We start from the raw sequence: 15,249 nt of genomic DNA, 5'->3' as shown, positions 1-15,249 counted from the left end.
GCAACTTTAGAGCTCAGAGTTTGTACACAGATTACACCTGAGAATTATATTGTTATATGTACATATGACCCCCATATGTCACACCATTGGCCCCAGGGCCCAAAACGCTAAAACATAGGGCCAGCCGTTACTCAGTAAATAAAGCTGCTACAGTGCCCAGCTTGAGTCTACTGATAGCAATTATACTTCAACATATGTACATGAGCCTCATAAGTCAAATATTATGGGCCCCAGGGGCCCAAATGTTAAAAAAGGGCTGTCCGTTTATCATCAAATAAAGCAGCTTCAGGGCTCAGAGTTTGTACACAGATTGCACCTGAGAATTATATTGTTAATAACACCCATCCCATCCCACCCCATACACGTGGGACTAAAGAGATTCACAGACAATAGCGTAATTATAATACAGATAACATAAGCGTTACGGCTGTTCCAGTTAAATTGCATACCCATTGGCTGCTCTATTTAATTTACATACTCCCTCTGGAATGGCCACAAAATAGGCTGTTCCATTTAATTTACATACTCCCTCTGAAATGGCTGTTCCATTTAATTTACATACTCCCTCTGGAATAGCTTTCCCTAATCAAATTGCATATTGTGAATTTCAATAGCGTATTATAATAATTATAGATGGTGATTGGAAATACTATGTGTGAAGCGTTAAGACTGTTCCATTTAAATTACATACCTTTGGCTGTTCCATTTAATTTACATACTCTCTCTGAAATGGTCCCAAAATAGCTGTTCCATTTAATTTACATACTCCCTCTGGAATGGCCACAAAATAGGCTGTTCCATTTAATTTACATACTCCCTCTGAAATGACTGTTCCATTTAATTTACATACTCCCTTTGGAATAGCTTTCCCCTAATCAAATTGCATATTGTGAATTTCAATAGCGTATTATAATAATTATATATGGTGATTGGAAATACTATGTGTGAAGCGTTAAGACTGTTCCATTTAAATTACATACCTTTGGCTGTTCCATTTAATTTACATACTCTCTCTGAAATGGTCCCAAAATAGCTGTTCCATTTGATTTACATACTCCCTCTGAAATGGCTGTTCCATTTAATTTACACACTCCATCTGGAATAGCTTCCCCCTAATCAAATTCCGTATTGTGAATTTCAATCCATCAAATTGCATAGCTTCACTGTGAATTTGAGAGACTGACAACAGCAACCTAAGTCCTCAGCAAATAAGGACTGTAAGTTTGTGTAAACCGATAACATGCGGGTATAGCCGTATTTGTGTACAAATATATAGCCTTCTAGTTTAGATAATCCCCATTCAATCCTGTGTAAAGCAGGAAACTAATTAGCTCAATTCTCAGAATAGCAGTTCAACAAAAATATCAAGGTATCATTTACAAAATTATCCATATCTTGCCTCGGGTGCATGTTGACCAATTTAGCATCGATTTTGCGCCCCTCCAAGCGATGAAAGTCATAATTTTTGCGTGCTCCGTGCACATTTCAGCACAAAATCAATTGAAAGATCATTTTAAGACAGTATTCAACTTCTAGTAACCAAAATTAATTAGTGGTAGGCCTTATTTGTCCAAAATTCCGCGCGCTCCGAGCGCAATTGTTTCAAGAATGGGGGGCGTCTAAGATATTCTCGGGTTGGGGGGTAGGGGCACCAATTTTGTTTCTTGCCCCGGGCGCTACCAACCCTAGATACGCCACTGGACTGTACTCATAAAGATAGTTATTCCCTCATAAAAATATTGATGTTATTTTGCCCACTTTGATGACAGTCATTGAAGCCATGCTATTCAGTTGGTAATTGCAGGGATCATTTGCAATTTTTCTTTCTTTACTTACAGGCACAAACATTCCAGAAAACAGCGAGGAAAACAACCAAGAAATACTGGTGGAAGAACACAAGGTGGACCATACTGCTGGTCATCGTAGTCTTGATTGTCCTACTGGCAATTATACTTATCATATTAAAAGTTACTAATGTCATATAAATATCTATAGTATATTATATATTTGTATCTGGGCATCAAGGATTTGTTAAAGAGGGAAAGAGGATTCTTAAAACCCACAGAGCAATGCAATGACAAATCTGACATCTTGAATTCAAAGTCTGTTCAATGTTTTGTACACAGCTTCAGTTCTTGTCAAGGTCCTTCAGCATTTGCCAATGTGTGAGCCATGTTTATTTAGTATTTCAAAATAAACCAGGTCACGGCAGGGTCACATAATGCAACACGATTTATGCAATGAACGAGGTGCTAATGTTTCATAATGTAATACAGTCAGAATCACACTTCCTTGTTTAGGTAATGCACATGCCATATTGGCCAAAGAGTTCTGTCATGAAAAGTGTAGTCCTTGTGTGATATTGTCCCATTTAGAAAACATAAGACTTCTCCTTCCCTGTTTCAAATTCCTTGATGTAATTTTTGCCAGAACTTCCCATCATGCTCTACTTGAAGGGTATATGACAATCATGCCAAGCACAAGAATTCACAGTACCACACTTAATCACCCGTGAAGGTAGAAATGTTCATGCAACATTAGTTGTCACACTTTTCATACTAAATTATACAGGTCACAGCAAATAAATACACAAATTTTATGTTCTTTTATGAGGCCTATTCGCTGTCGTAGTGCATGTTAGTAACCATTGGTTACTGGTTCAAGCCTGGGCTCATACACCTGTTCCGAATGTTGATATGATATAGACTTTGTGTTGTGATCATTTCAATCAGTGCTTCGTAACAAAGAAAGTGTGAGCCAGTTGACCTAGCAACGGTCATATTCTAACGTGCACTACGGTAGCGAATAGGTCTATTTGAGAAACTCACAATCATCAATTTAAAAACAAAGTAGTTCAAAATCTGCAAATGTGTGAATATGATCACTTTGACAGTGTTATGTAGGGCAGAGTGCAAGTGGTTTGTGCCTGCAATGAAGTAACCCAACACAGTCACAAAGAATTCTGTGATTATGTATAGCAGTATTTCTTTGAGTATGCACATTTTGGCTTCCAGGGAATGGGCTCTTCGTTTGAAATCCATATACCCCTTATGGAAGACATGACCTTAATCTAGGTGATTTAAGGTCATGTCTTCTGTAAGGGGTGTATATATTTCAACTGGAATAGCCCAATTCATATGGACAGTTGAATGTACCTTCAACCTTGTTGCATTCATACAACAATATACAGTATGTGTTGACTCTGCAGGTCTTTGCTTATGCAGCAACCTAGAGTTTGCTCCAGTCTCCTAATTCTTGATCACATGACCAAATGTGTCCGTCCATATCAAAACGATGCACTTGTCAGCTGCTACATGTGTCTCTTTTTACAAAATAGCTAGGAGTAAATACCAGACTCATCTCAATTGGAGGTCATTTCAAATCATCTCTGAGTCACATGGTTTAGGAATACAGAGAACATTCCATAACCATGTGACTTGGGATGATTTGAAATGACCTCCACTTGTGATGAGTTTGGTATTTATTTCTAGCTATTATGTGAAATGAGACACATGTAGCAGCCGACAAGTGCATCCTTTTGATATGGATGGACACAAATATGCAATAAATGGCAAATTTTAGGGAACTTGGGCAAGATGCATGTTATTGCTTTACTGCTTCTTACGCAGAAAGCACAATCTAGGACAACTATCCAGTTACCACGATAGAATTTGTTTTTTTCTGTGTGGTAGAAAGTGGAAAGTTGTCCCGATATTATTCTGCTCGCTGCGCTGCTCACATGATGGTATTTCTAAATACCATGAGGCAAACAACATATGCAAAACCAATGTAGAACTTAAAAGTACCAGCTCCACCATGTTTGTGTGTCACTCATGGAAGGCAAATAGTGAACCTCCGTATTATTTCTCTATTGGCCAGGTAAACTTTGATTGCTTATTTGTATTCTGTGTCTAATGTATTGTCAAAATACTGCATACTTAGCAGAATGGTCAACTGCAGATCCATCGGATAACACTTTTTCAATGGGAAATTAACTTTGCTGCTTGGATGATGTCACGATGAGGTTAGCATTTATTCCGCATTGAAAAGCGTGTTCCGGCGGATCTGCACTCGACCGGCCTCTTGGTGTACACGCACATACAAATAATCGTTTGAATATTTTCCCTACCATGCATGACAAACCAAGACAGCGGATTTACCATAGCGTTATGCATGGTGCAATTATGAGTCGGTACTCTTGTGTATAATCTCTTTGTTCAAATCACAATGGCATACCCATGGATGAAAAGATAACAGACCAATCACAACCAGTCAAAGTCTCAGTATACGTGAAGGCAACACTGGCGTGATCGTTAGACACGGCACCATGGAACAATCGGCCCTCATGAATATGGTGACTTTGACTGGTTGCGATTGGTCTGTAGTAGTCTGTGGGCATACCTTTGCAAGCACAAGTACATGTTGGGAAAAGGTATTAATTAAGAAGAGGGATTAATACTGGACTATTCCAGTTGGAATCCGTACAACCCCTATGGAAGATGGGACCTTAATCTCCCCCACAGGGGGTGCAGATTTCAAATGGAGTCACTCATTTAGGTAACCCCATTTGAAATTCACACTCCCTATGTGGAATATTGAGGTCATTTTTCCCACAGAGGGTGTATGGATTACAACCGGAGCAGCCCATAGTGACTGGATCTGATATCTAGGTCACATTGATTCACACTTTATTATACACAGAATTTAACTGAGAGAGTCCTTATAACCCTATGATGTGGGAAATCACAAATATTGGATATATAATGCGAACCAAAACAGTTTGCATCTGATAGTTTGTGGTAAAGGACCAAAATAGAATCACAGAATTGGAAACTTGAAAGATTGAGGGTTAAAAAGTGTATACCGTAAACGTCGCCTAATGGCACACCTGGGCTCCTTTGTCTTGGGATAAATTTCATGTACAAATAGACAGTCCCTCCTCTAAAAATCCCAACAAGAATTATGGGTACATGCCCTTATTTACTGGTGGGATTTTTATGGGAGGACACTTTTAGTTTGTGTCTAAATTTCCAGTTATGTCAAGGGAGCCCATAGCGCCATTAGGCGAACGTTTACGGTATGTGTATGTAGTGTGTATTATAAGCACAATCGACTACACAAGCAGTTGAGCATGCACCAATGAAGATATTTACAGCATGCCACAATGAAGATATTTACAGCATGCCACAATGCAGTGAGCCTCTCATTCTGTGTTGATTCAATAGAAGACTTGGAGATATCAGTGTTGGCTCAACTGGTGTAAAAAGCTGGCTCACAGTGTATAATGAGATGCTCTATGTGGATATTTTCTTTGAGCCTGCACATATAATTGAAATTTGGCTGGACGTACGCTATTTTCCTTCCAAGTCAAATTCTGTGGTTTTTTGAAAATTCATAATTACTGTTTTAAAAAGATTATATTTGTAACCAATTATGCTTTCAATGTGTACTATGAAATAATAGCATATTATTTTTAAAGGTTCTTTCCCTCCTTGTATATCATTGTGTATATCAATTGTATTACCTGTGACTCCCAATACTTCTGACAGCTTTCCCCTGTTTCTATTAAGATAATTACAAATGGTTTTAGTTGGACAGTTAGATTAGGCCAATGAAAGTGAAAGTTGATTCATTGGTTCCTGGTTCCTATCTGCACAAACTGTTCTTTTTGCCAAAACTTTCATCATTTTAATGACAAATCCTAATTGTCAAAGGTATACGGTATGTTAATTATTAAAAACTCAAAATGCCAGACTTGTCAACTGATGCTTTTAGCTTATACCAGACTTTTAGACGCATCAACATAAGCGCACATGCATTATTTTGTCTAATTTCTCTCCCAACAAGTAATACGTGTTCATTAACCTATAAATATATGATGGTAAAAACTATCACACGGAGAGGCTGATGGTTAAAAAGATGAATGGTAATCAACCAATGAACTGTCTAAAATTTATGTATGAGTGATATAATAATAATTAACCTTGACATAGGTGTTTGGCAGCTGTTTAACTTTGATGCAAAAATAAACCTTGATGTATAAGTCCTTATATAGCGAGGGTGGTCAAAAAGAAAAGATCGCCCACTTATACTGGGAGTAAAAAAGAGACTGGGAGTAAAAAGAGACAAACAAACTTAGTTCATGTGATGCAAACCTAATTGTGTCTGTTTCTCACCAACACACCTGCATCACCAATACAGTCCAACCTCTGTTCAGGACCTCTTTTATCCAGCTCTGTGTGCTTTATTGGAAAACATGTGTTTAATGCTTTGACACATGCCCTGAAGCATTTTAACGTTTAAAAACGTTGTATATAGCACTCAAAATACCATCACCCCATATTGAGTAAACCGTTGCTGTTGATAAGACAAATAAGAGAGGTTGGAATGTATATTCCAGCGATTCTTCATGATCATTGTTGATGTCCCTATTTGCAACGTTTAGGCGACAAAACAACACCCCTGTTCTACAGGCGCACATACCTTTCAAGTAGGGTCAGTTGGTGTGGCTTGTTTTATTATTATTTAGCAAATGATCTTAAAATCACCAAAATCTGTAAATATTTTCAATTTCCTGTAATTTTTGGAATTTGTACAGGAATTTTTTTCCCCTATATTCTTGAAATCTTGGTCGTTCGGGCCCATAGAACAGTGTTTTTATCTGTCGCCTTACTGTCTTTTATAAAATGGAATCAAGCAAGTGCTGCAGACTTCAAATTGTGCAAAACCTATGCTTAAGTGCAAATTTATGTTTTATTTTTATATATGTAGTGAATAGATTTGAGTTACACAGATTATTTAGTACTGAATAAATCATGCCTTATATCACAGACAATAATCAGCAAAAGCTTAACAGTCACCTCAAATGGATATACAGTTATTTATTTTGTCAGCAAATTAGGTTTAATTTTAACATCTTTAATTGAAAACTAAAACTTCACACCAAATGTTTCACAAGTTGAAGTAGGTATGTAAATGTCACACAGTCATACCGTGACACGAACGCAAGCCTTGTGTAACGTAAGGAAAATACTATAGATGAAAACACAAACTCGCTCAGTAAAATTAACCAAGCTGAGACTCACAGACACTTTGGCAACCCCAATAACTCTTTATTTATCTCTACTGTAGTCCACAAACATGCAAACTTTCGTGCTACACAATTTTAATTCACTTCACGCTGCCGACATTGCTCCTGCCCCGGCTACGAGCCTGGGCAGTTGTATAGTAAACACATGGCAAAATATGAGTGCTCTTTGTTTATTTGAAGATGCAAAGAACATACAAAGAAAACAGCAGCAAGGTCTGCAATCTTATCACAACGTGCATATTTTTTTGTTGAAAATGCTTAAGTTGTGTGTTGTGCCGAAATTAAATGACTATATATCCCTTTGAAAAGCAGATCAAATGATTCTTACTATTATAGCATAGAATGGGTCAATCACCTTGATCCCCCCATAAAAAAAAAATTGCAGTATTGTTTTCCATGCTCCCTGTGTTTTTATTTGATTTGTTATTTTTTAAGTAACTGCCTAGCCCTGCATTGCACTGCATGAAATTCAAAGTTAACTATCCAAGAGAAATCACCTTGAAATCTAAATGATCAGTGTGATGGTAAATAAATATTTCAACACACAAGAATTTTTCAACAAAAAACAAAATAAAATTGCCATTTAAGATGAAAAAAGTAGAGCAAAAACATATATGTGTTTCAGTTGGCGTAGCCAGGTTTTTTGAATGGGGGGTACAACTTGTAAATGTATCAATGGAATTCATTTTTGCCAACGGAAGTTAATCTTAAGTGGGTGGGGTGAGGGGTTGCAGTGCAAAATTTTAACAAAATTTTCAACATTGATACATCAATATCATTCAATGTTGCAATGTCAACAGGCAAAAAGGGATGGGTCACATCAAAGATTTGGGCTAAATGTGCTCTTTATTTCTTCACCCTGCATAAGCAGTGCACACAAAATTGTCTATTGTTGATCCAATTTTTTTTTCATCAACACCCTTCCTGTACTGGCGGCCATGATGAGAGGCCCGGCTCCCACTGGCTACGCCACTGATACATTTCATCTCACATAACAAACAATAAGACAAATAGTTTGTTTTGTTAAGCTTTTCATGCATGTAAATAAAATAATTTCTGGATTCCTCTAAATAAAAATGTAAAATTTTTCCTTGCAAAATGCTCCCATACACAAAATGCATGCACCCTACAGAAGACATATTTTTCAGCCTTATTATCGTTTTTGTATAGAGATGTATCGTATAATGTTAGGCTATGTACTTCATGTGAAGTAGAATCATTTTATAGAAGCTATATTGTAATGTGTTAAATATTGATGGTTGTATTAAATCTTTTTATGTACAAATCAATTGGATGGAATGGAATTCTATTTTATGTGAATTTGTGTCTTTACAAATAAGTAAACAATATATACAGGAGGGGAGCTTAGAAAATTGAGCTGAACGGGATTAGAACCGGTGCCATCTGGTTTGTGTGACCAGTGATCTATCCGGTGATCTCGATATCAGGATGTTTTTTTTGCTCCATTTTTCATTCTTTATAAGAACACAGGTGTGTATATCATCCATCATTCACATGAATCTTGTGGAAAAATGTCTGGACAAATTGCCACATATTCCTATTCACAGTAGAAGTGATTTAACAGGATTAATAACCATAGCGATGGGCTAATGCCATTTGTGAATGTATTGCCCTGCACTAAGCAGGCTGCACTCATTGCCTGTGTATGTGTGCACTTATATATGCCCCTCTTTTCAAAGACACTAATCTTACAGGTGTGCATGAAACATACATGGACTCAGCATATTGTGAAATTTCTATAGAAATACGATTAGAGGTTAATGACTGTGCATCGGTTATTTGGAGGGCATTGTGAACATTTTAAACATTTTGCCTTTGGAACAGAGGAATATCCCAAAGCCGAATGTTTAGATTTTTCACAATACCCGACATATTACCGATGCAAACTTATTAATCTCATTCATTAACGTCACTTTCATCTTTTCACTTTACAAAAGAACACACAATTTTCCTCATAAATAACAACTTTTAGGTCTTGCCTTCGATCAGGCTAAAAACAGGACGACCAATAACAAAAGTGCAAATAACAATCTGTGCAGATATGGTAGCGTGCAAATTCAAAAGTTTGGATTACGAACAAATGGAGTCACCAGTAACACCTGTATCAATAAAACTCAAATGTGTGAGTCACCAGTAACACCTGTATCAATAAAACTCAAATAAATGTGCAATGATGACAATATCTCGGGTTGAAACGAGGAAATTACGGGATTTACCGGAAAAGGTCAATTGTTATGCCGTTCTAGTTGGTATATTTGATACGGTCTATTTGGTATGAATTGTGCTATGATCAAAATAAAGTCTGCACAAAAAGTAACTCAGCTGTTATAAATACGCCTATAGATTCAGAACAAATAATTGTTTTCACAATATTTCAACATAGAGAAGGATGATTTATTTACGCATTTTGATACCCCATTCGTCAAATGTCGTTCAATATTAACAGCACAGTAGTGCTTTTACAGAAAAATACCCAAATTTAAAAGTTGCAGTTTACTGCGATCAATGGTTATAATGCCAACACTGTAAACACGTAAAGCCCGCCATTATCTTCGCGCTTACTTCAAATCAATACAAATAACTGCAACTTTTAAATTGGGGTATTTTTCATTCAAAACACTGCTGTATTGTCAATATTGAACAAAATTGGACAAATGGGGTATCAAAATGCACATAAATAAATCATCCTTCTTTTTATGTTAAAATATTGTGAAAACCATTATTAGTTCTGAATCTATAGGCGTATTTATAGCAGCTGAGTTACTTTTTGTGCAGACTTTATATATCATAACAGATGTCTGCTTTCTGAAAACACTGCTATTTGGTAATACTGACAAGATGGCGGCATAGCCTCTATTAAAGAGACCACAGCTATATCCTGAGTAACAGCAGCAAACACACTGGAATAAAAACACAATACATAACTTTTTTTGGCCATCTGCTTTATTGAAATCTTTCCAATTACAAACCATTTGAATTTTCTTATTAATTGATAATAAAAGTTAATCATTTCCTAATTATTACACCCATGTACATCCAATGAATAATTTATATTTGAATTAATTTTAGTCTTAAAATGCACTTAGGTTTGGCAGCGACTTAATTATTTATTCACTTTGGTTCTTTGGGCTGCTTTAAAAAATATTGGGATATTCCATTTGAAATCCACACCCCTATGGAAAACATGACCCTAATCTTCCACACAGGGAGTGTGCATTTCAAATGGGGTTGCCTGAGTGGGCGACTCCCATTTTGAAATCTACAACCCCGGTGTGGAAAATTAAGGTCATGTAGGGGGTGTATGGATTTCAATAGGAATATAGCCCATTACCACTTCTTAATATGCTTTTTAAAAAAAACCTTTTGCATTATGGCAAAAAAATTGCAAATTTTGATAGCTGTCAGAAAAGAATTTTTATCTTTGGTATTTTTGTTTTAATTAAACTGCTGTAAAGATTTGCCTTACGGAACATGTGGGCTCCCTTGACATAACTGGAGTATTAGGCACAAACTAAAAGTGCCCTCCTGTAAAAACCCCAACAGAAAATAAGGACACATACCCTTAATTTCTTGTTGGGATTTTCAGAGATGGGAGCTCTCTATTTGTACGTAAAGTTTACTATAAGGCAAAGGAGTTCATGTGCACCATTACGCGAATCTTACTGTATATTAATTATTACTTTAGTACTGAAGTGGCTGCAGATACATTAAAATGTCTTTGGATAATTAAATTTTTTCTTTTTTTCCAGCTGTTTTTTGAATACCAAATTAGTACTGCATAAGGATCCGAAACATTTTGATAAAATTATAATTTTTCTTATTTTAATGTTTATTCGCAGAGGCCCTAGCTACATGTTACAACATGGAATACTACTCAACTATGTCTTATCACATAGTATATTTTTCACTTTATTTTTTCAATTTCTAAATAAATTTTGTACCTGACATAAAAAGAGAAAAATAGTGAATTTCAGTCTTAAAAGTTTCTGATATTAATTTTTCATAAATATTTTAAGGTGGGAAGGATAGTTTGAAGGACACTTGATATATGTGTAACTGTAGATAAAATATGATGATCATAATAAGAATTCCTCTCAAATTACAGGTAAATTAAGTGGTATATGAAAATGTATACAGAATTGAATACAGGGCTATATGTTTTATGTTTGCAATGTAAACAGCAACTGTTTTGAACATATACGCAAATTGTATCTCTTTCGTAATCCATGAAAGATTGTTACATATCCTCACACTATGTGTATAATGTTCACTACAGTTTCTGTAACAACAGATTGCAGAAATTATGCCAATTCTTTTAGTTATTATTATTTTCTTTTACATCGTGGAAACTTGAAAAGATAAACCTTTGAATACTTTAAATGCTTCTCAAGGTGAAGTAGAGGAACTATAAAAGAATATTTACATATAAGGTGGGCAAAAGAGAATATAGCAGGTACCAGTTAGGTCAACATTGATCCTAATTCTAATAATTAATTGATGCATGTTGACTAAATAACAAATATTATACATGTAGCTGACCAAAGGCTATTGAATGGATATACCCATCTGTTCCATTTGAGAGAGAGGGGTGTTCAGGTATCATCCACAATTCCACATCATGCGAGTTGATATCCAAACACCCCTCTCACTCAAATGGTACAGCTGTGAATATCAACTGAATAGCTTATAAGGCCTCTATCAAAAAGGAATGATTTGATGTTGTCCCCTTATATCAGCCATACAGTGTTTTGAAAGGTATGGAATGTTAGCACACAATTTGGAATGGAAGCAGACTTGTAATGGACTCATGATAAAAGCGGGGATTTAACGTTGATGAGTTTAAGATTGAGTCAAAGTTGGAATTTGATACCAAAGCCATGCCCACAAAGTGTTTCAAAAGGAAGATTGCAACATGGTGTCAAATGTCAATTTTCCTTGACACACTGAAGGCTACAACTTCAGGTTACGTGCATGCACTGCACTTTTTTTCCAAATCCGAGTTGCGTGTCAAGCAGTGTTCATTCTATAATTTGAGCAAAATACATTTTGTTCTCTCAAAAACAACCAAATTTGGCAAAAAAATTGACAATTTTCCATCAAGAATGGCTATCCTTTTCAGCCATATCTCAATATCACCGTGCCGAAATTGCAACATTCTGCCTCAGAAATAAAATCGGTAACAGGTTTGTTCGACTCGAGTCATTACAAGTCTGAAGAGTACAAACTACACAAATTGACATATAACACTGACAGCATAGTACTCTTAAACACTTACACTAGAACATATTTTTTATCCCAATCTACCAGGGACCTAGTTCACAATCTTGTAACACAACTTGGTCTGTGTTACGCCCGGGGTGTTACGTTGTGACAAGCACAACCAGGTTGATGCCATGTGCTCAAATTGGCATCTATAGTTTTGTGAACTGTTACTGGAAGAGTGACATTAATTAATTTAATTATATTTAATTGAATGGGAATTAAAATATCAGTAGTTACAATGATATTTTCTTTACATACATTTATATCATCGGGTACATATATAGCCCACGTTTGCAAAGACCACATATATAGCTGTGGTAATTGCTGCAATAAACATACAACATCTATACAACCATGGGCTATATCAGAGATGAAATTCCTGTTTAATATTAATATACAAGGAAAACAGTAATAGGCAGGAATACAGTAGATTTAACATTGATATTTCACTCCAAAAATAATACTGTAGTACAATAACAAAATTGTGAATAACTTGTTTTTCTTTTGTGTGTGTGAGATGCTTGTAGCATAAGGACAAATATTTGTTTGCCAAGGTAATTTGATTTGGACACAGACATCTCATCTAAATCACCCAATTCCGCTTTATTAACATTGCTGTTAAGGACACTAGTTTGTAAGCAGTACCATCCTACATGTATATGCTGTCCACACAAAATTAAAAACTTGGCAAAACAGTTTCCGTCTATATGCAAGACACAATATTGGTTAACACAAAGATGGAAAGAATACAACATATACAGAAAATATCACATTAATTTCTTTCAATTAATACACATCAGCCTCAAATCTAAAGACTGGTCAAAATCTCAATATATACACGTATAATAAATAAAATACTTCTATACAAGTATTATTTCATTTTTTTTCTACAAAATATGTACAAGAAGCATGCTTCAAGTAATTGACTTGAAGATGAGCCGATTTATACAGGAGAGTTATGAGGCCTAATTACAAAATACTTTTTGAATTTTTACCTAGGAACTAAAAAAAAACTTTTTCAAATCCTTTTTTGTAATCTCTTTTGAAGCACAAAATCGGTCCACCTTCAAATAAAAGACATAGAAAAGTTAAGTGAAAAAGTGTCCTTGAAAAGCAAGGGGGAATTTTATATTATAAGGTGGATAATGAAAGACAATCTTTAGGCACTGTCGGTATTAAATTTGTTCAGCCGGCTGAAAAAAATGTTTAAAAAAATGTTTTAAAATAATTTCTGTCACTTTAAATTTGGCCAAAAAATACAAATTGTGAATACAATTAATTATATAGGGGCAAAATTAAGTACACAAGTAGAACAAAAGATTGTCAACACTTTTTAAGCAAAAATCCATAATTCGTATTCAGTTCTCACTAATTTCACCGATTGATTCTTCTGCATTTCTCACAAAAATTTACAAACATTTATTGCTTATTAAGAGCAACTTTTTTCACAACTTTGTAAAATATGTTAACTACAAAGTAATGGTTCTATTGATAATACACTGAATACACAAGTGATATACCAAGAATTTACTTGGTGAAACAAAACTACCAGTGCTGTTTGAAGCTTTCATTCATTTTAAAGTTAAAAAGAGGCTGTTGGAAACATGTATTACTTTGATTGTTCATCCTTTTTCTAACAGCAATTAATTCTCCTTGTAATTTTTCCTTACTTTGGTCTGAAGAAAATAATTAATAACTTTTGTAAAGGACGATTAAGGGGTGTTTATTATTTTCATTCCTTCTCTTATGCAACTGGTAGTTCTGTCAAGGTGATTACGGCCACTGACTTATCTGCAAATTCATTTTGCAGTATTTATTATTTAAAACACAATTTATTCTAAATTATTCAACTTACATTAGCACTCACGAATGTGTTATATATTGCAATGTTAAGTACAAATATTATTGCTTCTAAAAGCTTTCTCATCTCTTATATTGCTTATATTGCATATAGATAGACGCAACAAATAAGGTGTTTTTTTATTGCTACAATATTAAGGCATTTACAAATTCACAACTTGTATTTTTCATTATGTTGCTCTGAACTAAATGTTTAATTGTTCTGCTCCTACCACAATATCACAGATATATTCTTTTTCTTTAAAATATTTTGATAATATATACACGATAAACCGGGAGATCATCCCTCTTTTTTTTATCTATGTGAACCATAAATGGCTGTTTTGATGAGATGAAAAAGAAGTTTCACATCTGATATTGCTATGGCATCTTGAATTTTGGTGACAAAATTGTTGAAACTTTTACACCTTGCTGGTGTTCACATCTTTAGGATCCTGTAAAAATGAAAAGAAAACAGAATTTGCATAATTATGATAGGAACATTGTTAATGATGCCTTTCAAATATCCCAGTATATGCATATACCACATGTGCAGTAAAAGAGTACACAGTTAGTTCAATGTGATTGTGAACTTTTGCCGCCATAACATCTATTGGCCTGGTAATGCATCCCGGATAGTATATGAAATATTGCCACTCATAAAACTTGCGTCCAGTATATCAGATTATAATCTCAAATTCATAGTTAGTTCAATGTGCTATTCCACTTGTAATCCATACACCCCCTATGGAAGACATGACCATAATCTTCCACACAGGGGGTGTAGATTCTAAAAAGGGTTATCTGAATGGGTGAAATCTACACTCCCTGTGTGGGAGATTAAGGTCATGTCTTCCATAGGGGATTTCAACTGGAATAGCCCAATTAAACATAACAGGTTATGAAAGTGATTGGACTGGGGTGGTCCCTTTCTTTTCTATCCTTTTGTGGCACCCTGAATGACTTTCCCTGACTTACACAGCAGAAACAGAAAATGTTATAGCTGTAAAAAAATCAAGAATGGGTATATAGGTTTC

At 35.3% G+C, this 15,249-nt stretch overlaps 2 protein-coding genes across 4 annotated transcripts in view; one reads left to right on the top strand and one right to left on the bottom strand.

The window, feature by feature from the left end:
- The window catches only part of LOC140171880 (uncharacterized), a 43,629-nt gene extending 35,250 nt beyond the window's left edge, over positions 1-8,379 (top strand). For both annotated transcript variants that reach the window (XM_072195220.1, XM_072195221.1), the window contains exon 5: positions 1,839-8,379. In XM_072195220.1, coding sequence (XP_072051321.1) covers positions 1,839-1,985 — 147 coding nt within the window. In that variant the 3' untranslated portion in view covers positions 1,986-8,379. The remainder of the gene's footprint in view (positions 1-1,838) is intronic.
- A 2,088-nt stretch (positions 8,380-10,467) lies between these two features.
- LOC140171877 (polycystin-2-like) overlaps positions 10,468-15,249 on the bottom strand; it is a 62,531-nt gene continuing 57,749 nt past the window's right edge. For both annotated transcript variants that reach the window (XM_072195217.1, XM_072195218.1), the window contains one exon: positions 10,468-14,667. In XM_072195217.1, the coding sequence (XP_072051318.1) occupies positions 14,635-14,667 (33 nt within the window). In that variant the 3' untranslated portion in view covers positions 10,468-14,634. The remainder of the gene's footprint in view (positions 14,668-15,249) is intronic.

This window comes from Amphiura filiformis, chromosome 15, assembly GCF_039555335.1.
Source record: "Amphiura filiformis chromosome 15, Afil_fr2py, whole genome shotgun sequence".
NCBI lineage: Eukaryota > Metazoa > Echinodermata > Ophiuroidea > Amphilepidida > Amphiuridae > Amphiura > Amphiura filiformis.
This window is presented reverse-complemented; position numbering and strand designations above follow the sequence as displayed.